The following is a 27,928-nucleotide window of genomic DNA, read 5'->3' as shown; positions in this document are numbered from 1 at the left end:
TATCATTCCTCTCAATCCTTATATGCAATTCTGTAAATACCGGTAATACAAAACTTCGAGGGACAGATACGTCTTACGAGCTAGGAAGATGGCTCATTCCTCGCATCATAATTCTACGACCGCCATCAAAATGAATTGATCCTCTAAGTGTTACGTTTCATAGAATAATTCAGTAAATGTGAATTGTGAGATGGAGACTGAACGGATTTGCATTGAACCAACCGAGTTTCGCTATCAGTTCAAAAATACGTTTTTAAAATGTAAAAACTGGGTTGTATGTACTCAGTTACAGCTTCTTCTACATTTCAGATCAACAGCCGTTTGGAGACCTTGAGATGGTCGAGTGGGAGGGAGAATTACGAGATTGCTTAATGGCTGGCAGTTCGAATCATCTTGGCTGTTGGCGCATCAGTTATTTTAAAGCTTCTGGCGTATTGATCGGAGTTGGCTAGCATCTGCATTACTTGTTGTGGAAGTCCGACTCGTTAGCTGAACGGTCAGCGTGCTTGCCTTCGGTTCAGAGGGTCCCGGGTTCGATTCCCGGCCGGGTCGGGGATTTTAACCTTAATTGATTAATTCCTACGGCACGTGGGCTTCATCATCATTTCACCCTCATCACGACGCGCAGGTCACCTACGGGAGTCAAATAGAAAGACCTGCACCTGGCGAGCCGAACCCGTCCTGGGATATCCCGGCACTAAAAGCCATACATTTCATTTTTCAGTCGGGGGAAAGTTCCAATAGATGCGCAGGTTGCGACTAACGAAGCGAATTGCGATACTGCATATAACTACTGTTGCAGGACGACACACACTGTTTTATTGAATTTATCGAAGAAGAAATCTTAATAAACTGGCTACTCACTTCATTGAAATATGTTAAACATTCTTAATAAATTTGAGCTATTGCCCCAAGTCACAAATAAACTCAAACAATGAAACTCAATGTTTGAATAACCATTTAATTTTTGCTTTCTTTCGTAGGTAAATAGAGCTGCACTTTAACGGTAGGGCCATTACAAGGCATTTTCTAAGGGTCAGGAGAAGTAAATAACCAAGACGATAGGACTTTATAAATAGAAGATAAGTCTCTCCATACACAGTCTGGATCACTCTACCTAACCAGGAATAAATTTATCATTGCTCTTTTCCTGAAAGATTCCTGGGGTGATTACCAAACAAAGCGCGGTGTTTGTAAAGTAGGAATAGAAGCCGTTCTATGTGTATTCGTGATCTCAGACCATCAACACGATACACGCATAGAGACTGTATAACTGGAAGCGTACATTTATCTTAAAGTACTAAACTAAAGACAGTGTATCATCATGGATGCGCCGAGTGTACAGGAGTTAGGAGTGTCGCTCCAGAGGTTTGGAATTGTGAACTACGCGGTGTTTGTGCTGATGTTGTTACTGAGCGCAGCTATCGGTGTTTACTACGGCTTCTTCTCCGGCAAGGTGACGGCTGATGACTACCTCATGGGTGGAAGAACTATGAAGATATTTCCTGTTGCAATGTCCCTTATAGCCAGGTAAGAAATTTATTTCATTCCTGTATTCTAATTTAATTTCTTACGAGTGTTTATTCATAACGTACAAAATTACTAAACAGCTTTACTATTTGTAATTTAATAAATAAATCATTTTATATAAGTTTGTCTATTTATTCATGAAAGGGTCCAACAAACAAAGCTGGTTTTAAGGGGCTATATAAATAGGACATATGTATAATATTCAAAATATAAAACTGGAACTTCATCAAGATGTGTGATAAATCAGTAAGGTACAATGGAATTTAAAATTGAAAGTAATTCAATAAAACAAATCAAAATATAAACAAAAACTAGAATAAAAGTGAAAGAAAGTAAGTTATAGCCTAACTAATAATAGACAATGTTTACATGCTTTGACTTAGTTTTGTTTACAAAACATCCTTCAGTTGAAGGTTGCCACAATGGATAAAGTATAACGAAGGAATGAAATGTAGGCTATAATTTTCGATTACAACGATAACTTTGTTGATTACATTATTCTTATCTTTTTAGACCTGCTAGGACTGAAACAATACATAATTTCCTTAGTTTAAGTTTAAATTTGTTAATAGTTGAAATATATTTTATTTCGTGGCGTAGTTCGTTATATGTTTAAACAAATAATTCTTCAGACTCTTTGTTCCATAAGTTACTGTTCCCGATTGACAAGTATAAATACTCAGACATTTGCGTGTGTCATGCTGATGTATATCTTTATTACATTGTACAGTATTATTATATTACTCCCCCCACCAGTTGGTGGTTATCTGTGCCCCTTCTTCTTCTTTTTTATGGAGGAATGCAGTCAATTCATTCATTCATTCATTCATTCATTCATTCATTCATTCATTCATTCATTCATTCATTCATTCATTCATCATTCATTCAGTCAGTCAGTCAGTCAGTCAGTCAGTCAGTTAGTGAAGATGTGAAATGTTTTTTAGTGCCGGGAGTGTTCGAGGACAGTTCGACTCGCCAGCTACAGGTCTTTTAATTTGACGCCCATTGGCAACCTGCGCATCGTAGTCAGTAAGTCAGTCAGTTAGTCATACAGAATGGAATGTGCTCTCCTTAGCTGCTAGGTTCTGCAGCAGTAGGCTGAAAGCTTTCATTCATTTCATTTCATTCATTCTCTCATTCATTCATCAATCACTCATTCATTAATGAACGCTCTCTTCCCTGTTGGTGGCTAAGTATGACTGGGAGAGTAGAGTGTTTATTTATTCATAATGTATGTTGTAATTGTAGGATAACTCTACAAACGCCAAATTAAACAATAATACAATTTAGGAAGGGTAAGATACATGTTGTCCTAGACCATGAAATACTGTTAACGTCTAAGACAGAAACTAAATATATATTTTTTAAATACTACAATTTAGAAATTGGGTGGAAATAGTTAATAAGTTTAATTGTAATATTTTAACGCGCTCGACAGCTGCAGTCGCTTACGTGCGGCCAGTATCGAGTATTCGGGAGATAGTAGGTTCGAACTCCACTGTCGGCAGCCCTGAAGATGGTTTTCCGTGGTTTCTCATTTTTACACCAGCCAAATGCTGGGGCCACGGCCGCTTCCTTCCCACTCCTATCCCTTTCCTCTCCTATCGTCGCCATAAGACCTATGTGTGTCGGTGCGACGTAAAACAACTTGTAAAAGAAAATTGTAATGTTAATGTAGTAACAGACGAACAAGTAGTAATAGAAAAAGGATTGTACACTGACTGACAGAGCAAATGCAACACCAAGAAGGAGTGGTCAGAACTTTATGCCAATTGCAAGGTAGACTGACCTCACTGAGGTATGCTCATGATGTGAAATGCGCCGCTGTGCTGCGCACGTAGCGAACGATAAATGGGACACGGCGTTGGCGAATGGCCCACTTCGTACCGTGATTTCTCAGCCGACAGTCATTGTAGAACGTGTTGTTGTGTGCCACAGGACACGTGTATAGCTAAGAATGCCAGGCCGCCGTCAACGGAGGCATTTCCAGCAGACAGACGACTTTACGAGGTGTATGGTGATCGGGCTGAGAAGGGCAGGTTGGCCGCTTCGTCAAATCGCAGCCGATACCCATAGGAATGTGTCCACGGTGCAGCGCCTGTGGCGAAGATGGTTGGCGCAGGGACATGTGGCACGTGCTAGGGGTCCAGGCGCAGCCCGAGTGACGTCAGCACGCGAGGATCGGCGCATCCGCCGCCAAGCGGTGGCAGCCCCGCACGCCACGTCAACCGCCATTCTTCAGCATGTGCAAGACACCCTGGCTGTTCCAATATCGACCAGAACAATTTCCCGTCGATTGGTTGAAGGAGGCCTGCACTCCCGGCCTGCACTCCCGGCGTCCGCTCCGAAGACTACCACTGACTCCACAGCATAGACGTGCACGCATGGCATGGTGCCGGGCTAGAGCGACTTGGATGAGGGAATGGCGGAACGTCGTGTTCTCCGATGAGTCACGCTTCTGTTCTGTCAGTGATAGTCACCGCAGACGAGTGTGGCGTCGGCGTGGAGAAAGGTCAAATCCGGCAGTAACTGTGGAGCGCCCTACCGCTAGACAACGCGGCATCATGGTTTGGGGCGCTATTGCGTATGATTCCACGTCACCTCTAGTGCGTATTCAAGGCACGTTAAATGCCCACCGCTACGTGCAGCATGTGCTGCGGCCGGTGGCACTCCCGTACCTTCAGGGGCTGCCCAATGCTCTGTTTCAGCAGGATAATGCCCGCCCACACACTGCTCGCATCTCCCAACAAGCTCTACGAGGTGTACAGATGCTTCCGTGGCCAGCGTACTCTCCGGATCTCTCACCAATCGAACACGTGTGGGATCTCATTGGACGCCGTTTGCAAACTCTGCCCCAGCCTCGTACGGACGACCAACTGTGGCAAATGGTTGACAGAGAATGGAGAACCATCCCTCAGGACACCATCCGCACTCTTATTGACTCTGTACCTCGACGTGTTTCTGCGTGCATCGCCGCTCGCTGTGGTCATACATCCTACTGAGTCGATGCCGTGCGCATTGTGTAACCTGCATATCGGTTTGAAATAAACATCAATTATTCGTCCGTGCCGTCTCTGTTTTTTCCCCAACTTTCATCCCTTTCGAACCACTCCTTCTTGGTGTTGCATTTGCTCTGTCAGTCAGTGTATATATTGTAACGGTGTCGGTAATAGATATAATTAATCGATAACTCACTGCGGGAATTGAGGCATTTCCTAGCCTTCTTTGTCCGTGTGGAAGTTGGGTTGCATCAGATTGCGTAAGACCCCGCCTGGGTGGCGCAGACTCAAGTACTTCGTTGTTTGAAGGAAATTCCCGGAGAGAGAACGCTAGCTAAGGTAAGAACAAGGAGGGAAGACAATCATATTGTAATAACCCCGCCCACTAAAAATGGCTGAAATACGGTAATGACCAACTTGCTAACTTGGTTTGAGACTGGATATTTCTAGATAATTACACTATTTAATAAGTGAAAGATCGGTAAGTCATATGTGAGCATTTTAGACCTCTGTCAAAATTATAAAAGGTTATAAGAAGTCAGGGTTAGTCAAATTGCGTCGCAGGAAGATGAGGTAAGCGTTAGAAGTGTACCCACGCCAGTTGTGGACCAGACTCAGAACGGGAAATCCCCGAAGAGGCCTCCCTATTTGATTGAAGATATCCGCTTACTTACAGATAGAATTGCTTCCCGCATATAATCAGACGTCATAGAATTATGAGCTACACGTTTTGACCGCATCATCGATGTTGGAAGACCGTACGACACCAGATATGGAAATTGTAGTGAGGACGAGCTGGTATCCGTCCAAAGTTGGGGTAAATTTATTTAAGGGACCGTCCTGTGGTGGAAGGAGGATTTGCCGTGAAGTATTGAGAGGGACAGACCTTCCGGTGGCGTCGCTTATCTGCAGATCTATTTCCTTAGTGCGGGAGTGAAAATTGAATTGTGTCGTAACGCAGTAGAAGAAACAATTTCGTGGTTACGAACAAGAATCTAACAATCCCGGTGAGGTGAAAATGATGTGAAAATTCGAGCGGGCATAGGACGATTGTATCTCTGTAAGACCACGGAGACTGTGCATCATGATATTAAAACCCGAGGTGGTTAGATTTTATAAACATCGTCCGAGAAATTTTAAGTAGATTTCACCGTAAAGATGATTTTATAAACAGTGTTGGAGAAAATTAAATAGGATTCCATTGTAAAGTCGATTTTATAAACAATGTCGGAGGAAGACGTGGTTAATGGAACGTTGTTTGTACTAGCCAGTTCCAGTGGATCCGAACTCAAGACCATGAAGTTGCAGACAGTGATCGCAAGAGGAAACTTCGAACCAGTGAACCCTGCCAGTATCATGCAAAGTTAAACATCCACCAGAGGCCTTTTCGAGGTTCGAACCATGGACATCCCAACATGACAATAAGTACACTGATTTGAAATATTATGTATTTTTGTAAATGCGGGGTTTAATTTATTGTAAATATGTAAATAACGTAGGATAGGGTTGTAAATATAAATATGGATTTGTTTCAAAACTAGGGAGCAACTTTGAGTCGATCATTGTATTTATTAAGTTAAGATAATTTAGATGAGGATGGACCTTTGGGAAGCGATATAAATTTGAAGTATATGTAATTTAAATTGAGAGTAATGCATGAGCATGGATTAAAGATTAGATATCCAAAATTTTCGTGTGCTTTAGATAATAAGGGTAAAGTGTAATTTTGTTTTATGATTTCAAACGGTTATATTTCTTTCCCTTTCTTTATAGTGGGCCATTCATTAATATCCGTAATGCATGACGATAGGGTCATCTATATGCATCTGCTGATTTGTTAATCGTTGGCATAGCAATGCACTCAGGGTTTAAATAAATTTTGCATGATCGTACTATAGAGAATTGGTTGTATTAATTTGTGTGATGAGTGACATGCTTGGGGCTCGACTACATGTCCTCCCTACTTAGATGGGGATTTTGTCTTTCTGTTAGGAGGATAAGATTGGTATAGATTGAAAGTAATGGCCACGTTAATATCTTTTTGATGTGTTGAGTGTTAATCAGAAGAAAACCGTGCGTTCATTTTCTGTACGTTCGGCAAGTTGTGAACCTAGGTCCTTCGTGATTCAATTCAGTGGAAATGTAAGGATTAATAACAGTTTGACGTGACATAAAAGAGGCACATGTGCAGAGAACGTATAAATGAATATATTTAATTGTGGAAGTTGGACAGCCAGATTTTCGTGAGACGTGTTCAAGCATGAGAAGGTGTCACTAGCGATGTACGAGAGTCGTACACATTTTTATCAAGATAATATTCTCATTAAAACATTATGTTTATATTTCCACGGAGAATTTATCAATAATATAAATTTCATTAAAATGTACATTTTTTACTTACCTGCGGTACACAACAAGTCTTTCCTGAAATCATACTGTCCCCCATTTGAGTGTTACATATTTATAATTGCCTTCGCGATGTCCAGAAACGTCTACATTCTTGTATACACTTTAAAATGGTCTTCATCTTCAAGGATTACCAGCCAAAAGCTACTGTATTTGCCTTACTCATTTATCTCTGTCAGTATCGCCAGCCAACTCACGAACAAAAAAGGAGCTAAACTGCATTAAAAGGGTAGCTAAAAGTGGCTAAAATTACAGACTGAAATAACTTTAAGAAGACTAGATGAACTCACCCAACTATTGAAAAATACAGTCGCCCCATTATTCTCTTCACCTCTAACAGCAATACTGCAGACAGCAGAAGATATAGTAGCAGTATTAGAAACAACCGTGAAAGAGTGTACTGCTGCGGTGCGGATTATTTTAAGCACACTTACATGAATGGCAGCAGCTTCTTCTGAGACCAAAACGTAAAAGCACAATGACACCTAATGTTTGTATCATCATTATCTTTATTGATTTTGATTTTACAATATTAACACGTTCTACATCAGCATTTGAATATGGTAGTCTTAATAAAGGAGATGCCAAGAATAGAAGTTCTTGATTGGGAGTTTCTTCACTATCATTTACCTCGACCCAAAACTCTATTGCATTCAAATATTTTGATTTTTGGTGTAAGTAATATTTGTCCACTGTGTTACCAGTAAGTCTGCATTATCAGAAGAACACCAAGGTCACGCGCGATATCAACAATTGAAGGTTTCTGTATTTTCAGGGTTTCTCCAACAACAAAAGGCTTGTCACTTGCGTAGTATTTATATCGTGTGGAAGGCATGACCGCAGTTCATCAGTCAATTTTACACTAACATTTTTTCATCTTTGGCGTGTGTTAAACGCACAGTTGTCCGCAGAAAGCGGAGCGAGTTAGACGTGTGAGTATTTTTTTACATTAAGCAAGAACACAACAGTGAACTGAACTCTTACCACCAAGTCTTGCTAATATTCTGTGAGATATTAGGTGTTTTGATTTATTCATTGTTAAGTTTAAACGTAATAATGCCAAGCATTCGGAAAATCACTTCGAAATGCAGTTTCCAGCGGAGTTATACTAGGCCATCAGCTGCGGAAATACACACCTGGGTTTCTAAAACACTACAAATAAACATCGACCAGCTAGCAACTGGATGCCCCAATGAATGCAGTATACATCAAGGTAATTTCATCAACAATTATGGAGAGAATATTAAATAAATTTGAAGCAGGTTGCACACTCAAACTTTTTAGTGGGGAGGCAGTAACGGTAGTTGTTTAAGCAGCTGGAATTGAGGCGACTAGAGTTCGTCTGTTTAATATTCCCCTGGAATTGCCCAATGAAGAAATCCGATATTTTTTCACGAAATATGGTAATTTTGAAGACATTATTATGATGAATTGTGGTCTCAGTTCTACAGTCTACCAGTTCCAAATGGTATTCGACAAATACAAATTCAGTTAAAACAGCAGATTCCATTCTACGTAACAATAGAAGGGTGCAGGGGACAAATTACATATGAGGGACAAGAAAAAGACCTGCGTTATATGCAACGCCCTGGATCTTCTGCACATTGACTGTCCCCGCCGTGCAGGCAATGTTTTGCGACAGGCAACATCACTTGCCATACTATACAGCCCTTATGTTCCCACAACAATAGCAACTTATAAATGACGAGTGGAACTTTTCCTCCACTCGTAAACAAGTCTAACACAGATGACCTCACCACACTGGACTCCCAACCGCCACATGTAGTAAACACCTTACTTGCTGGGGAACAACTCACACCTGACGGTGGAATAGCTAGCCCTGTTAATATGTCAACAGATGATATGCACACGCTCACCACACCAGAGTCCGGTTCAAGCCACGTACCACAACAAACTGCAGACCAACATATGGATGTTACAGAGCATCCAGGTACACAAATAAACGCAGGTCCGTCTACAATACAAGAAGACCCTATGAATATTGAAAATACTGCCCAGTTAAGTAAGGAGCACGTCACACGCAAGAAAATTAAATGGGCGGAGGAAGTTCACGTCCCCACGGTCGATACACCAGCTGATCTACAGACCAGAAGATTCTGATAGCTCTATAACAACAAAAACACGTAATTGCCAATGCAACAAGTTACTCCCAAAGACCCACGGTTATATAAGGTCAAAACAACTTCAGGGAATCGAAATACATCTAGTTCAACCAAAAGTCATTCGACCAAGGACACGCAAGGATCGCTGCGTAAAGAGAAGGTCGGCACTTGAAGAATTTGATACAGTTAATATTTGCCAATTATAAGAATAATTTTCTTTCAATTCATCAAGGTCGCACTATGTTTTGGATCTGCCATATGTTCACGCCTTTCAGCCTCTTGGCCCTCCCACCACGACTGGTCTACCATTTCATCTTGATCTTACTTATGTACAGAGAACATGTGACGCCTACTTTTCACACATGATTTTGCGTACTTTTGCTACGGCAAACATCAATTGCATTTTGAACGTAACGAAGTGGTCACTCATTAAGAACTATCTTAGAGACAATGACATTGGTATTTCATTTCTACAAGAAGAATGTACCTACAATGTAGATATGTTAAGCCCATACGAATATTATGTTAATTTAGGAAAGAATACTCGAGGAACAGCTATTGTATATAGACCTGGCCTTGACATTAATGAGTTCGTTGCACATGGAAACAGTAGAGTGCTCTCCGCTCGATGTGAAATCTTCGTACTCATTAATATATAGAGCCCATCAGGAGAGCAAAACAGACTAGAACGAGAAAATGTTTTTCTAGAAGACCTCAAAATTCACATTACAAGGGGAACGAATATTATACTTGCAGGTGCGACCTCCACCCGAAGGATCAAACCGGACCCAACATTAACAACTCCATAGCACTCACATAACTAGTCCAGCAGCTCCGTCTAAGGGGCGCTTGGGAAATGAAACCGGGAAATTTCTTGAATTCGCATTTTTCCGCCACAATACAGCATCCAGACCTGACAGGGTTTATCTCCCTCAATCAGTGTCCACAATTACACACAGAATATCAGTCATCCCAGTCCCTTTCTCTGATCATCATACAGTACTCTTTCAATTACGTATTGACACGCATGTCCCAGTGGTAGGAAGAGGATATTGGAAGTTGAACAATAAACTTTTAAAGAATCCAGATGCTATAGAATGATTTCGCACGATGTGGGAACGAATAGTCGACAGAAAACGGAATTATTCCTCACAACTCCTCTCGTGGATTCATGAGGCTATAGCTGGCATACAACGTTTCTTCCAAAATTTGTCTTTCCATAAAGCTCTGGAACGAAATGCACTCAGCAATTCTACGAACAAACCTTACATGACTACAGTCGTAAGCAGCAGCATGGACATGACGTACAGCATAAATTAAAAGATATTAAGGATTGTCAGATGAAAGACAAGATATACAGGATGTACAGGCACGCAGGCGTATTCCTTACTTAGAAGAAGACGGAAGGACGTCGTTATACCACATTGCCAACGAGAACGGTAGAAGCAGGAAAACGTTCATCACGAAACTACAAACAAAAAGATGAACTTTTACAAGCTATCAACGACGCATGTTGTAAAACATCACCCGGTCTTGATGGTCTTTCGTACGAATTTCACAACAAACCCTATTGGCAATACATAAAGGATGACTTACTGTTACATTTCCAAGAAATATTCACAAGTGAAGACCAGATGAACAATATAGCTGAAGGAAAAATGGTGTTCTTACCTAAGATTAAGTCACCCAAATATTTGTCGGCATTGACAATATTATGCAAGTGGCAATCGATCAGTTTGAATTTGCTTTTTCTCAGGACTCGACTCAACAAATGACATCAGCACAAGCCGTTTTACAACCTACCAAGAAACAACTTTAGATAGATAAAGCCCAGCAACTAGAGAGTTACATACAAAAAGATGAACTTTTACAAGCGATCAACGACGCATGTTGTAAAACATCACCCGGTCTTGATGGTCTTTCGTATGAATTTTACAACAAACCCTATTGGCAATGCATAAAGGATGACTTACTGTTACATTTCCAAGAAATATTCACAAGTGAAGAACAGATGAACAATATAGCAGAAGGAAAAATGGTGTTCTTACCTAAGATTAAGTCACCCAAATATTTGTCGGATTACCGTCCACTGACACTAATTAATACAGATTATAAGTTGTTTGCAAAAATTCTTGCCAGACGTTTGTGACTTGGCCTCTTAATTCTAAGTAACGTTGTGCTTCCCATGTCATCTCATCCCAACAGATCTGCTGCACTCGTCAGCGTACACTTTTAACAAACTTTTGGCCGCATTAGACATTCTTATCTATGTTCTGTTCTAAGAAGATTTGCTTTCCCATGCAGGATAATCACAACACTACTAAAGGTACAGCAATGCAATATCCAGAATAGCAATTAAAGGCTTTCTCTCCAAAACAATTCACATTCATAGATCCATTAGACAAGGTTCTCCACTCTCTACAGTCCTTTTCACTATCAGTGTGGAGCCATTCATTAGACAATTACCTCTGAAGCCTCCAAGAATGCAACCAGGTTCAACTTCCTTACAAACTCACGTCTATGCGTACGATATCATTGTCATCTTGACACAGCCCAAACAACTAGATGACTTAAGGTTGGTCATAGACGACAATGAATATCATTCTGGAGCAAACATTAATCCACAAAAATCTGAAATACTATCATTCGGGCCCTGCTCTACACAAGATCAATGGATTCCCTCTGCTGAAACACATAAAATCCTGGGAATAACATTTTCTCCGAATTTGAATCAAATGATTATGACAACTGGAGAAATTTGCTCAATGCAGTTCGATGTGTCATATTTGCTCAAAAACTTACAAACTTCAATATATATCAAAAGGTCTAGAGAGTTAACACCTTTGCGCTAAGTAAACTGTGGAACGTAGCGCAGATTTTACCTCTACCACATATAATATTTAAGAAAATCGAGCTACCTATAGGGTGAGCGCGCTCTCCGTGTGTAGAATGTGTATGGCGTGTGATCTATCCGAGTTTGACCGAGGGCAGATTGTGATGCCCCGGAGGCTTGGCACGTGCATTTCAGATACTGTACGACTTGTCGGGTGTTCGAGGAGTGCTGTGATTAGTGTCTTCAACAAGTGGCGAAACCACTTCCAAATGTCGAGGGGTTGGGCAGCTACCCCCCATTACAGATGTCGGACGTCGTAGGCTGGGCAGACTGGTAATGGTAAAACATGACAGACGGTGAATTGTGGCGGAACTAACATCAGAATTTAAAGCTGGTCAGAGTAGAAGTAGAAGTTACGGAGATATCCGTGGTAGGTAGAGGTGAAAGAAGGTGCGGGTGTGAATGGGTTTCAAGCTACGAAATTAACGTGCAATGTAAAATTAATTTAAAATTTAACTAGGTTATATTTTCTTTTCAAAAACAAGAGATAACAATCATAACAGGTACAGAGTAGCAAAAAAGTAGGTACAATATTACTGGATTCGGGCTCAGTGCCCTTACTTCATAACTCTTGGGCAATCAGCCCCGCCTTACTCCAAAAAAAATTTTAGCCAAGGGGCAGAAAGCCCCATTCATGCCCAGGAGCACTGGCTCCAAACATTACGCATAAAGCCTGCACGAGGCATACAGAAACAAATTTCAAAGAGCGATCCGCTCTCAAAATTGTAAGCCTATCACAAGGCCACACCAAACTCTACCTTCAAGCTGTCCTCTAAGGACGTATTCACAGGGGTAAAATACCCAACCTACGGAGGTCTATTACATGAAAAGAAGGTTGATTACATGACCTCTAAAATAACAATTTGAGAGGAGGCGATCTTGCACTCCTAATACACTTTGTTTTTAAAACCTAATCTGGCTCTGGGCCGCTAACGCAAGGGCTAATCCCATACTACAGAGGTGACTTAGAGAAGAACACTTTACATTACATAAACGAAGAATAGTTTGAGAAAATAAGTTCACCTCAAAACAAATGTGAGTGGGAGCTCGAGAGGGTTAGCACTCTCTATCCCAATATGTAGCTTTACAAGAAAAAGATGAAAAGAGAAATTACATTTTAGGAAAAGGTTACATGATGGAAATGCTTCGAACCCGCCGCGAGTGTTAAACTGCCGACCTAGCAAGAAAAGAAGTTATTAATAGGCCATTACCTGGTGTTGAACGGCTGAAGAAGAAAGAGGCGCTTCCCGCCTCCTGCTATGTACTTAATACACTGAAAGATGGAACAGAAGTGGCCCGGAGACCCCAAAATCAGCAGTTTAAATACTCTCGCGGAAGTTTCTAGGCGTTAGGGGAATGAAAACACCCGCCCACAATGTTTTTATTGGATAGGACCCCGCAATCGATTCAAGTTGGGGGAAGATACATCTGATTGGATAGAAATTAATTTAAGAAATTCGGGATTGGCTACATGCAAAACAAGGGGAAAGAGAGGGGTATACAGCCAACTTAAACAATAACAGAAAGAAATTTAGCAAAGAACAAACATTTGAAATAAAAATTTCTTCAACAAAATAGTTCTTTGACTCCGCACTAGGTTGCACTATTGTTGATCTTCAGTAGTGTCCTCTAGAAGAGAAAGTTCACACTTCTTACTTCAAGCGAAACAAAAACACATCAAAAGTGACACAGTTCAAAAACTCAAAATTTTCCACGTGGTGACATCTTCTGAGAAAGTAGAGAATTAATAGAATAGATAAAGTTCAACCTTCCTCCAGAAGAGGAGTTTCAACTGGCGCAACTTTTAAATAAACGGTGTAGAGGTGTACCGCCCGGTACAGACCTCCCCCCCCAAAAGTTCCTCCAGGGGTGACACATGAAATCAGATTGAAACAAAGTCCAAGTAATGATGTTGATACGAAGATAGATAGCAGAAGCATTTACAAGATTTCTTAATTCAGTTTCAAAATGTTGTTGTTGCAGGTGAATGAAAGTCTTTATGTTTGTAGAATTTGAATTTCTGAAGATAAACTTTTAATACTTAAAGGTGAAGAAAAATTTTGCAATGTCCACCAAATATTGTTGTTGAATTCCCAAGTGTAGTTATTGCTTATGGTGACTGTCCATGTAGTTGATGTAGATTGAGTCGGATGGCCAGACCGGCCGTTGCAGCTTGCGTCCAACGGAGGCCGCTCGGACCCCTCAAGTACCCTGAGATACCGCTCGCCCGCACTATGAGGGGAGCAGAGGTGTTGAAGTACGCCGCGCCCGCGGTGAACAGATACAGGCTGCGGGCATGTAGCAGGTCGTGCGCCGCACATCAGCCTTGGCCGGGAGGAGAGCTCCGGCTCGCCGTGCACATGTCGTCCTCGCTGGAGAGGAGGGGGCCCATCCCCCTCCCCAGTCGCTGCACGGCGCTGCGCGGCTGCGGGGGCGCTGAAACATTAAAGCTAGGCGGCAGAATTGTGTTGGACTATCATCTTCTTTGAGGGTACAGGCTTGTGGAGAGGTTGAGGGGCCAGCGGCGTGTAGATATCCATGGCATTTACTATTATGAAGCCACAGTGTAAGGTGGAGCAGGAGACGGGAGCGTGGTAATGGCCGTGGCAAGAACAGGATGGCAGTTTAACGGGTCGGGGCAGGTTTTACACAAGGCTTACATCTAAAACCAAAATATTACAGAAGGGGCAGAATGCCTTAAAAGTGAAACTCAAAAAAAATATAACCTTCATATCCTTTCAAAATAATATGAAGCAAATTAACACAGAAATTACACCGGTTTCACCTGGGACAGGTGAACTCTAAATATCCTCTCGGTGGCTGGATTACTTAGCAATAAGGTAACCGGCGTAAGAAAATCGAGAATGATACAAGGCCCATGAAATCTGGGGGCAAGCTTGCCCGCGGGAACAAAATTTTTGACCATAACCTGGTCACCTACCTTCAAAGTGGTGGGTCTCCGTCCACGATCATACCTTTCCCTAACCTTTTCATGAGATACTTTAAGATTAGCTTTAGCCTTCTTCCAAAGATCTTTAATGTTGTCCGGATCTATTGTCTCGGGCAGAATGTCATTCAGAGACCAGAGGTTAGAGAGCGGCGTGTTGGGAACGAACTTAAACATCAAAGAAGCTGGAGTAAATTTGTGTGATTCATGGACCGCCGAATTCAAAGCAAAAGCTAACCAATGCAGGGACGTGTCCCACCTAGAATGATCTTCATGATGATAGGCAATAAGTGCGGACCTGAGATTACGGTTAACCCGTTCAGCCAGAGATGGTTGAGGGTAATAAGCAGATGTAGTTACATGAGAGATGGACAAGTCAAAACAGAATTTACGAAACAGATTTGATGTAAAAGCTTTAGCATTATCAGATACAATGTATTGGCACGGACCAAAAGAAGCGAAAATAGAATTTAAGCAAGTAATGGTTGACTGAGCGGTAGCCAGCTTAGTCGGAAATAACCAGGAAAATCTTGTAAAACCATCTACACACACAAAGATGAACTTGTTGGCATTACCCTTTGACTGGGGGAAGGGTCCTACATAATCGATATACAGGCGTTCCATGGGGCGCGACGCTTGATGCGAAGACAAAAGGCCTACCTTGGTGGACATGGTGGGTTTACTAAGCAAACAAGATTTACAAGCTTTTACAAGTTCACGGATTTCACCGTCCATACCTTTCCAAATGAATATTTCACGAATTTTTTCACGGGTTTTAAAGATTCCAAGATGCCCTCCTAATGGGGTCTCATGATAATACTTGAAGATCATAGGCACAAGAACCGCTGGAACAACAACTTTCATCAACTTATCATGCCTCGAAGGGCAACATAAAACACCATTCCTCAGAACATAAGGGACGACATGTTCCCCAGAAGAAAGGGTTTCCATTATCGGACTCAGCGTCGGATCTTCACGTTGGTATTTCTCGATATCCCTAAAGAGCATGGGAGCATCGGTTAGGATGGCATTAGCCTCGGATAGTATGGACTCGGAAGGTGATGAACTGTCGACCGGTTCATGGGTCTCGACCTCGTTTGAAAACATACGGCTGAGTCCATCAGCCACAACATTTTCGGTACCTCTGATATGTCTAACATCAAACTGGAAGGCGGAAATACGAATAGCCCAGCGGGCTATACGACCAGTACGACGCGGCCTACCTAAGACCCAGCTTAAGGCTTGATTATCTGTCTCCAAGTCGAATTTGACATGTTCCAGATAGAGACGGAACTTTTCTAAGGCAAATAAGACTGCCAAACCTTCGAGCTCATAGATGGAATACTTGGCTTCTTGAGCCGACAATGTCCTAGACGCATAGGCGATGGGTCGCCTCCCTAGTTCAGTCTCTTGAAGAAGGACTGCAGCTACAGCTGACGACGACGCATCCGTTTGGACGATGAATTTCTTCGAGAAATCAGGCATAGCAAGTACAGGGGCATTACAGAGAGCTAATTTAAGATCTTCGAAAGCGGCTTGTTGAGAAGGTCCCCACTCGAATTTGATGCCTTTCCTACGAAGAAGGTTTAAGGGCGCCGCTCTATTAGCGAAGTTAGGAATAAACTTCCTGAAGAAATTCACCATACCAATGAATCTAGCGATACCTTTGATGTCCTTAGGAGGTTTAAAATCACGGATGGCCTGTGTTCTAGAATGATCGACAGCTACCCCATCGGGTGACACAATATGCCCTAGGAATGACATAGAGGGCTTAGCAAAGGCAACCTTGGACAACTTGACAGTTAACCCAGCCTTACGAAGGCGATTCAGAACTTCTCGCAGATGATCTAGATGTTCTTCAAAAGTCTCGGAAAATACGACGACATCATCCAAGTAGTGATATAAGTACTCAAATTTGATGTCGGAAAAGACCCTATCTAGTAGCCTAGTGAGCACAGCTGCCCCCGTGGGGAGCCCGAAAGGCACGCGGTTGTATTCGTATAAGTTCCAGTCCGTGGCAAACGCTGTAAGATGTTTAGACTCTTCGGCAAGGGGAATTTGATTATAGGCCTGATTCAAGTCCAAGATGGTGAAGAACTTGGCCTTACGAAACCATGAAAAGCAAGAATGAAGGTCGGGAAGGGGCACAGATTGCAACACCACCTTCCGATTGAGAGCCCTGTAATCAATGACAGGCCTGAAGCCTCCTTGGGGTTTCGGGACTAGAAAAATAGGCGAAGAATACGCTGACTTAGAGGGCCTAATAATACCATCCTTCAACATCTGATCGATGATTTCTTTCAGAGCCTTCATTTTAGGTGGAGATAGCCTATACGGTGGAAAACGGACAGGAATCGAATCCGTGACCTCAATTTTGTATTCAATAAGGTCAGTAACACCAAGAGTATCAGAGAACACCTCGGGAAACGACTGACACAGTTTCCGAATACTATCAGCCTGCTCCTCAGGTAGATGTCTAAGGTCTAACAACATCTCATCCTGGGTAGGCGAAATAGATGAACATGATACAGAATTACACTTTAACAAGGGAATTCTACAATTGGACGCAAATTTGAATGTGCACGACCTACTCTGGAGATCGAGCACCAGACCAGTGTGGGAAATGAAGTCCGCTCCCAATATGATGGGGCAAGACAAGTGCTTAGCCACAAACAGTTTGATCTTCCATGTAAATTTAAAAACCCGAATTTTGACATGTAAGGAACCTAGAATTTCTAATGGAGATGAATTAGCCGAAACATATTTAACAGGAGATGAGTCATAGTCAGGGAGTTTACAAACAGATTTCAATTTAGAATACCAATCAGCCGAAATAATGGAACAAACACTGCCTGAATCTAAGAGAGCTGTTATAGGCTCGTTATTTAACTCAATCTTAAGAAAAGGAACAGGTGGGGGGGTATCCGCCGCAATCCTAAGACACTCTTTAGGGCATTCAAAAGATGAATTTGAAGGCTGGTCGTTCTCTGCATTTACAACCTGTTTACTAGGGGCTGAGTCTCGGGAAGATGGATTAGTCGGCTCAGCCGACGCCACTAGTCACTTTTTATTATTGGCATAGCTGGAATTTGCACCAGAAGTTGAGCAGGAGGGGGTGCTATTTGAGTTTGGGCAATTCTTGGCGATATGTGAGAAGGCCCCACACTTAAAACAGCCTTGTGATGCCCCTGCTCCATTCCTTGTCCCACTTGACTTGATCAGAGGACACTTATTCCGCAGATGGTCAGGCGACCCGCAAGCATAACATTTACGGGGATGGACTGGTCGGCGAGGTGGAGGCCGAGTGTTACTAAAGGAAGGCGGGGGTTCTTTCGCGACACGCAAAGAATCGGCGTATCTAACTCCTTCCGCTGAGACGGCCAATGCTTCAAGTTCAGAGAAGGTTTGCGGACACGCCGCGAAACACAAATATGACCTGTAGGATGGCGAAATACCTTCTACGATAGCCTGCACAATCTGATCTTCAGGAAAGTGCAGAGCAAACACCCTAGTGTAGAATTTGATATCTTGAATGAAGTCTGCCAGGTTTTCATCCAAGCGCTGTACTCGATAATAGTATTTCTGAATAAGAGATGACCTCGCGCGGGCAGGAATAAAATTTGCAAGCAGATGTGCATGGAAATCTTCGATAGATGACTGTTCAGCTATGGCTCTTACTATTTTATCTGAGAGAACCCCAATAGCATAAGGATAGATAATTTGCAAAATTTGACATGGGGAAAGAGAAAACACAAGGGCATGATCCTGAAATTCCACTAGAAATCTTAAAAATGAAATTACGTCACTGGTGGTATTAACGGAAAACTTGGATATACCTCTGAGCAACATTGCCAATGGATGAGGCAAGCTGCTAAACCCGGGCGACATAGTAGGTAAAGGTTTCAATGGCAAGGAAGTTAATTCAGCACGTACATTGTTCAACGATGTGCGGCGTTCAGACTCGTTGTCCAATGGGGCAGAGATAGTTTGAGCAGCAACGGTTATCCTATTGCCTTCTCCCTTAGCAGGTTCTTCCTCACTACTTACATTCACTATGGTGGGCTGATCAGATTTGGGAGGAACTTCCCCAGTTAACAATTGAGTGACTTTACTAGACAATTCAGAGATAGTTTCAAGGAGCGTATTAGCTTGCTTCCTCTGAACGTCATTCACCTTCAGAGACAACAGATCATTAACTCTATTTGAAAAGTGATATAATCTGCCTTGCACACGCTTAATTTGGTTAGGAGACGGATCATTTTCATCAAAAAAACTAACTACGGAAGCTAGCCCAGTAATATTCTCCGTGATCGTGGAAAGAGAGTCGTCAATTTCTTTCTCTCCAAAATTGGGGATGGAAATGGGCAAATCAAGGGACTCTCTAAGCTTGTTAGTGTCTATTGCAACCGTGCCTCCAGATTGCACATTTCTGATAGTTAACTCGTATATCAACTCCTCTTTGCGCAAATAGTTAAGGAGGAGAACATCGCGAGGGCCGGACATGATGACAGAACAATTTTAGAAAAAACTCAAAAAATTCCAGCAACTGAGAAAATTGTTAGAGTTCGAATTAAAGCAATGTTTAGCCGTCAAAAGGGGCTAAATTGAGACCCATTCAACCACGCTCTGCTACCACTTGTTACGGAGATATCCGTGGTAGGTAGAGGTGAAAGAAGGTGCGGGTGTGAATGGGTTTCAAGCTACGAAATTAACGTGCAATGTAAAATTAATTTAAAATTTAACTAGGTTATATTTTCTTTTCAAAAACAAGAGATAACAATCATAACAGGTACAGAGTAGCAAAAAAGTAGGTACAATATTACTGGATTCGGGCTCAGTGCCCTTACTTCATAACTCTTGGGCAATCAGCCCCGCCTTACTCCAAAAAAAATTTTAGCCAAGGGGCAGAAAGCCCCATTCATGCCCAGGAGCACTGGCTCCAAACATTACGCATAAAGCCTGCACGAGGCATACAGAAACAAATTTCAAAGAGCGATCCGCTCTCAAAATTGTAAGCCTATCACAAGGCCACACCAAACTCTACCTTCAAGCTGTCCTCTAAGGACGTATTCACAGGGGTAAAATACCCAACCTACGGAGGTCTATTACATGAAAAGAAGGTTGATTACATGACCTCTAAAATAACAATTTGAGAGGAGGCGATCTTGCACTCCTAATACACTTTGTTTTTAAAACCTAATCTGGCTCTGGGCCGCTAACGCAAGGGCTAATCCCATACTACAGAGGTGACTTAGAGAAGAACACTTTACATTACATAAACGAAGAATAGTTTGAGAAAATAAGTTCACCTCAAAACAAATGTGAGTGGGAGCTCGAGAGGGTTAGCACTCTCTATCCCAATATGTAGCTTTACAAGAAAAAGATGAAAAGAGAAATTACATTTTAGGAAAAGGTTACATGATGGAAATGCTTCGAACCCGACGCGAGTGTTAAACTGCCGACCTAGCAAGAAAAGAAGTTATTAATAGGCCATTACCTGGTGTTGAACGGCTGAAGAAGAAAGAGGCGCTTCCCGCCTCCTGCTATGTACTTAATACACTGAAAGATGGAACAGAAGTGGCCCGGAGACCCCAAAATCAGCAGTTTAAATACTCTCGCGGAAGTTTCTAGGCGTTAGGGGAATGAAAACACCCGCCCACAATGTTTTTATTGGATAGGACCCCGCAATCGATTCAAGTTGGGGGAAGATACATCTGATTGGATAGAAATTAATTTAAGAAATTCGGGATTGGCTACATGCAAAACAAGGGGAAAGAGAGGGGTATACAGCCAACTTAAACAATAACAGAAAGAAATTTAGCAAAGAACAAACATTTGAAATAAAAATTTCTTCAACAAAATAGTTCTTTGACTCCGCACTAGGTTGCACTATTGTTGATCTTCAGTAGTGTCCTTTAGAAGAGAAAGTTCACACTTCTTACTTCAAGCGAAACAAAAACACATCAAAAGTGACACAGTTCAAAAACTCAAAATTTTCCACGTGGTGACATCTTCTGAGAAAGTAGAGAATTAATAGAATAGATAAAGTTCAACCTTCCTCCAGAAGAGGAGTTTCAACTGGCGCAACTTTTAAATAAACGGTGTAGAGGTGTACCGCCCGGTACACTATCATTCGGGCCCTGCTCTACACAAGATCAATGGATTCCCTCTGCTGAAACACATAAAATCCTGGGAATAACATTTTCTCCGAATTTGAATCAAATGATTATGACAACTGGAGAAATTTGCTCAATGCAGTTCGATGTGTCATATTTGCTCAAAATCTTACAAACTTCAATATATATCAAAAGGTCTAGAGAGTTAACACCTTTGCGCTAAGTAAACTGTGGAACGTAGCGCAGATTTTACCTCTACCACATATAATATTTAAGAAAATCGAGCTACCTATAGGGTGAGCGCGCTCTCCGTGTGTAGAATGTGTATGGCGTGTGATCTATCCGAGTTTGACCGAGGGCAGATTGTGATGCCCCGGAGGCTTGGCACGTGCATTTCAGATACTGTACGACTTGTCGGGTGTTCGAGGAGTGCTGTGATTAGTGTCTTCAACAAGTGGCGAAACCACTTCCAAATGTCGAGGGGTTGGGCAGCTACCCCCCATTACAGATGTCGGACGTCGTAGGCTGGGCAGACTGGTAATGGTAAAACATGACAGACGGTGAATTGTGGCGGAACTAACATCAGAATTTAAAGCTGGTCAGAGTAGAAGTATTTCTGAACACACAGTGCACCGAAAACTCCTGAGAATGAACCTCCGCAGCCGACGATTCATGCATGTGCCAATATTAACACCACAATATCGACGACTACAACTGAAATGGCCACGTGACCATCGTTACTGGACGTTGGTGCAGTGGCAGAGCGTTGCATTGTCTGATGAATCCCGATACCTTCTTCATCATGCCGAAGGGAGGGTGCAAATCCGTCACCTTCCAGGGGAACAGATCCTTGACACCTGTACTGCGGGACGGAGACAAGCTGGCGGCGGCTCAATAATGCTCTGAGGAACATTCACGTGGGCATCCATGGGTCCAGTGGAGCTCGTGCAAGGTACCATGACGGACAAGAAGTACGGTACACTGGTTGCAGACTATGTACACTCCTTTTGGATGATCACGTTTCTCAACGGCAGTGGCACTGTCAACAAGATAATGCGCCATGTCACAAGGCCAGGAGTGTGATGGAGTGGTTCGAGAACACAGTGGCGAGTTGCAATAGAGGTGCTGGACCACCAACTCTCCGGATCTTAACCCTATCGAACACCCTAGGAAGTGATTGAACGAGGCGTCAGAGCTGTTCGCCACCCTCCCCAGAATTTACGGGAATTAGGTGACTTGTGTGTACAGATCTGCTGCCAACTCCCTCCAGCGACCTACCAAGGCGTCATTGCTTCCATTCCAAGACGCGTTGCCGCTGTTATCCGTACCAAAGGTGGACATACCGGCTATTAGCTAGGTGGTCATAATGTTCTGGCTGATCAGTGTAATTGCAGACAGATACGTTTTTTCACAAGGCCCATTCTTCACTGTTGCGTATACGTTACGACCGGCAGAAATCAACCAACAGTGATCTGACAAAAGATAATTTCCAGGCATGATCCAGCACCTTCAATCCTTCAACTGAAAACCGCGTTCAGCTCATAGCCCGTGTTGTCTTTGAAGTTTGACACTATTGAAAGGACTGGTGCTTCATGAAAATGATCTATTGCTAATACCATCGCAATGCCAAACTGTTTGTAATTCATTCGTTGTTTCATTTATGTTGAGGTATGACAGCATTTCTGGATATAATAGAATTTGATTGTGTTCCACCATTAAACACATTCTAAAATATTTTAAATTTATTAAACGAAAACCGGTTTCGACTCCCTTGGAGTCATCATCAGTTCTTGTTGAATATCAAATCAAGGGGAATCTGATAACAATCATCATTAGGGTAGCCTACATTCATCTCGACTGGTTGACATAAGAGACCATTATAAAATTATACACATAATGGCGATTGCCGAATAACACATCAATGGGTTGCAAACATGCACCTTGAATTGTAACGTACACATGATATGCAATACTTGGAACTTAAAAAAGTTTTAGTTCTGGTTTAAACTGTCGTGTGTTCTTGGAACATGGACCACTGGAAACATATGCACTGGTTGAAAATATACTATCGACACGAAACACATATAATGATATGAAACACATAGTGCTTTAAGAATGTTCTTGGACTTGTTGGTCTTGTTTCAATCATATTAAACTAGATGAAATATATACAAACAAAAAACAAACCCCATGGCACTACAGCCCTTCAAAGGCCTTGGCTTACCAAGCGACCGCTGCTCATCCCGAAGGCCTGCAGATTACGAGGTGTCGTGTGGTCAGCACGACGAATCCTCTCGGCCGTTATTCTTGGCTTTTTAGACCGGGGTCTCCATCTCACCGTCAGATAGCTCCTCAATTCTAATCACGTAGGCTGAGTGGACCTCAAACAAGCCCTCAGGTCCAGGTAAAAATCTCTGATCTGGCCGGAAATCGAACCCGGGGCCTGCGGGTAAGAGGCAGGCACGCTACCCCTACACCGCGGTGCCGGCAGATGATATATATACACATTTAAATTAAATGCACATAAAGAATAAACTACTTGGCATTTTAAATTTCTGGTTCTGGTTTAAAAAACTGTTGGGTGTTAGTGGAACATGGAATAGACTTGTTTGTCTTATTACAATCTACTTGAGACAAATGTACTAGTTGAAAATATACACACTGACTTGAAAATTTATAGATTAGTTATAAGTCAACACGGAAATCAAAATCATAACCTATGAATGTTTCTTGACTTCTACTCGTTGGACGTTATATGTGATGCCAGGCAGACATAGACAGTGTTGTGGAGAATGCAAGAGTGACTAAATAAATGTCATGACTTGTCTCTTGTCTGTTTTCACATCACGTTACAGCAGACTGGCTCCATTCCCACATCCACACAACTAACCTTTAAAGGGAGTTCTAAGACCTATTTACACACGGACAGTAATTTAGAGGTATATGAACTTTTCACCTGCTGTTAAGTGACTTGCAGCGTGCGAACTGCGACGTTAGTGGTAAGTGAACTTAAGTAATAATTTAGTCAAGTTGAATAGGATCCCGTCTACTTTTCCTTTCAAGTAGACCTCTCATAAGCCGCGCGCGCACCCACATTTGCTACTTACTATGTGCAAACGGGCGCCATTTAGTTAAGTTCCTAAATTGTGGGTGAAGCTACGGAGTTGATGATCGCTGTGAGTTCGTTTCAATTTCGATCGTTCCTGTAATTGCTGAGAACAGTGGCTACAAGAACAGGAGATAACACTGTAAAATTCGTTAGCGAATACGTTGGACACGAGTGCCTTTGGAATACTAAAATGCGCTATGCATGATAGTATCTCTCTTTTGTTTCAAAGGTTCAACTTTATGCAGAATCTCATTAAACATTACTTCTGACATTCGCAAGGTTAACTAATATTCCTGTCCATCCTCCTCGGCTAATTCTTTGAAGACAACCGCACTTGCCCCTAAATCATTCCTTCTGGTTATCCATTTTCATCCCATTCTCTTTTTCTCCTAACTTTGATCACCTGATCCTCAACTTCCTCTAAAATGATATCTGGCACCCAACGAATGACGTCATCACCAAGTTTTTCACATTGTTGATGGGCGTTCATGTTATCTGTGATCTAGTTGACGACATAATAACAACTGAATCACCTGATAGAATGATCCAGGTAGTTATGGATAACAAACATAGTAAAGTTATAAAGCTAAACAATGGTCTCCCTCAAGGATCTGTGCTCCCTCCATTGCTATTTAATATGTACATTGCCGATATACCTGGCTCTACATCACGCCAATTTGCTTACGCGGATGACCTAGCAATAGTTACTCAGCAATCCAATGTGAATGAGATAGAAGCAATTCTAAACAGAGACCTTGAACATTTGAGCGAGTACTTTGATAAATGTTGTTTGATACCTAGCACCAGTAAAACAGGAACCTGTCTCTTTCACCTTAATAATAGGCAGGCAAATATTACTTTGAATGTTTCCCTCTACAACTCTCCTCTTCCACACAATCCTGACCCCCAAGTACCTTGGAGTAACTCTTTATCGAACACTATCCTTCAGGTAACATTTAATGAATATCGCTGCTAACCTGAACAACAGAAACAATATCATTCAGAAAATTGCGAGTTCTACATGGGGAGCATCAGTATCCACACTTGGGTCGTCAGCGTTGGGACTGGTATACTCTACAGACGAGTATTGTTCTTCTGTTTGGCTGAATAGACCTTATGTTAAGAATATTGATGATGTTCTGGATCAGACGATGCGCATTATCAGCGGCGCAGTCACATCTATTCCTCTTTTTTGGTTGCCAGTCTTGAGCCACATACCACCTCCAAAAATACGCAGTCAAAAAAACCTAATACGCGAGTTCAGAAAGATAACAACGAATCCAAATCTTCCCATTCATGAAGACATGTTTATTAGGTATGGACGTCTGAAATCAAGATCTCCGCCCAATCAGACTGCAATGAAACTCATCAATAAGAACTTTAACGGTTCTGATGAATGGCAATTGGAGTGGACCAACACAGCTCCAGATGAATAGCAGACCCTCCTTAGTCTTCAACATCCACCACCTGGTTTTAATCTCCCCAGAAGAACTTGGATTCTTCTCAACATGGTCCGTACCAATCATGGACGATGTGGATCATTGTTGCATAAGTGAGGTATGCGCTCCTCGCCTGAGTGCGACTGTGGTGAGATGAAACTGATCAGTTATGTACTAGCCATAAGCTAAATAAATAACCTGACTTCAGTGACAAATTGCCATTTACCGCTCAACATGTACAAATGCAAATGTAGAAGATCCACCAATTCAATACATCATATATTCAGACGAAATTATTATCTTACAGCAAGTACTAGTACATGTTTCGTCCAATTATTGGACATCTTCAGCTACTTCCATCACTATTAAACTATTGAAACTACATATTAGAATAACAATGGAACAACATCTATGGGACACTATTGTATGACTCATTAAAATATAAAGCGAAACATCAAATTAAAATATGAATAGACCTATCAAGTCGTGAAATCACACATTCTGGCAAGCTGATCACTAAAGTCTTAAAATTGTTCTTTGTGTTGGAACACAAGATCTTGATGTAGTGAAATCCAAATTGTGTGTCACTATTACCTTTTAAAATTAGAATATAGGTGTACATCCTACTTTGGCATGGATTAATCTTATTTAATGTTGCGGTGAACTTCAACAACCACTGAGCCTTTTAACGTCCTGCTATTGCCAACTGCATATAATACGTAAATCGTGTGAGGTCTAAAAACAAGGGAAAATCCTAGTTAAATTAAAGATCAAAGAGGAAGAACCTGGGCAAGAATTTGGAAGTTAAGTGACAACTTACTCTCCGCTGGCCCCGTTGGAACTCCTCAGGCTGGTCTGCAACCTTGTAATGCGACTGGTTCTCTGTGTTTTAACTGAAAGTTCTAACTGGGAGGTGACCCCACTGCCATAAAAAAGGTACTGGTTATAACGGATTATTAAAGAGACTGTGCAAAATATATATTGCACGCGTGAAGTTCTTGTCATTTGCTCTACAGTTAGAGAGTTTGTCCTCGATCGTCAGACCAGTATATGACAAGCCCGTTCACAGAGGGCACAGAAGCCTGGAGCTATGGTGTATGTGTGTCTAATGGAGGCTTTCTACTTTGTCCACAGTTTTTTCTCTGGCATTACACTCCTTGGAACGCCTACGGAGATGTACCTGTACGGGTCCCAGTACATCTACAGTGGATTTTCCGTGCTATTCATGGGTATTTTCATGTCGGTAGCCGTCCTGCCAGTACTCCACGATCTCAGAGTCACTTCTGCTTACGAGGTAAGTACCGAAGCGCAATCTTTGTCATAGAAATTCCAGGTCTGTGAAGCAGATTGTGGAGAACCTTGGGTTGGGTCCCCCATAAGGCACAGAGACGGTTGCGAACACTTGATGCGGACAGTCCGGCTGGAGATGTATTCCGCTTTAACAGACGGCTAACACGAAGTTATGTAATTTGATAAGATGTCAAACTGAATCAAATTACTGAACGATTATATAAAACTAGTACATAACCCTGTCGACATTACTATCTATAAAGTAATTGGAAATCCTGAATGGACTATTAAGACACATAATTCAAAAAATTAGGGGAACATATTTTGTAACGTCTGGTATGTAAACATTAATTTGGTAGATCGGGTTCCAATGATCGTAGAGCATACCTTGATACCTTAGCTACTTAGGGTATGTAAAATAGAAGTTATGCCCCATTTGTAGGCGTAGCCATGCATTAAACTGTCAGGTGATACCTCAAAACAAAGTGAACATCGGTGCGTCCGTGTGTCGTTGTGAGCACGTTGTACCTAAACCAGCACATCCCATGAGACATCTTAACGAGGTTCAAGTCACAAGGGCCGTGACTTTGATCCAGGAAGGATGGACTTTTCGTCGTGTTGCTGTGGATCTTAATGTCTCTCCGTCATTTATTCAACACTTGTTGAATCGCTACAATGAGACAGACCAGTTCACAAGGAGGGTTGGACAAGTTCGTGGACGCATGGCAACCCCACAGATGACCGATATTTGACCATCTGTGCGTTGCTGCCCCTGTTCAGCATATAAAGTGTGGCCGCCTGGGCGAGGTACTGGTCATCTTCCCCAGTTGTATCCCCGACCCAGTGTCTGAAGCTCCAGACCACTGCCCTTGAGGCGGTAGAGGTGGGATCCCTCGCTGAGTTCGAGGGAAAAATCTTGCGGGAGGATGGGAAGTTTGGAAGGGATAGACAAGGAAGAGGGAAGGAAGCTGCCGTGACTTTATGTTAGGTACCAACTCGGCATTTGCCTGGAGGAGAAGTGGGAAACCACAGAAAACCACTTCCAGGATGGCTGAGGTAGGAATCGAACCTACCTC

General features: G+C 42.2%; 1 protein-coding gene across 1 annotated transcript in view; it reads left to right on the top strand.

The window, feature by feature from the left end:
• Positions 1–1,051: 1,051 nt before the first annotated feature.
• Positions 1,052–27,928, top strand: part of LOC136875781 (sodium-coupled monocarboxylate transporter 1) — a 119,425-nt gene continuing 92,548 nt past the window's right edge. The window contains exons 1-2 of the mRNA XM_067149375.2: positions 1,052–1,530; positions 26,697–26,856. Of these exons, the coding sequence (XP_067005476.2) occupies positions 1,325–1,530; positions 26,697–26,856 (366 nt within the window). The 5' untranslated portion in view covers positions 1,052–1,324. The remainder of the gene's footprint in view (positions 1,531–26,696; positions 26,857–27,928) is intronic.

The sequence above is a fragment of the Anabrus simplex genome, chromosome 6 (genome assembly GCF_040414725.1).
Source record: "Anabrus simplex isolate iqAnaSimp1 chromosome 6, ASM4041472v1, whole genome shotgun sequence".
Classification (NCBI taxonomy): domain Eukaryota; kingdom Metazoa; phylum Arthropoda; class Insecta; order Orthoptera; family Tettigoniidae; genus Anabrus; species Anabrus simplex.
This window is presented reverse-complemented; position numbering and strand designations above follow the sequence as displayed.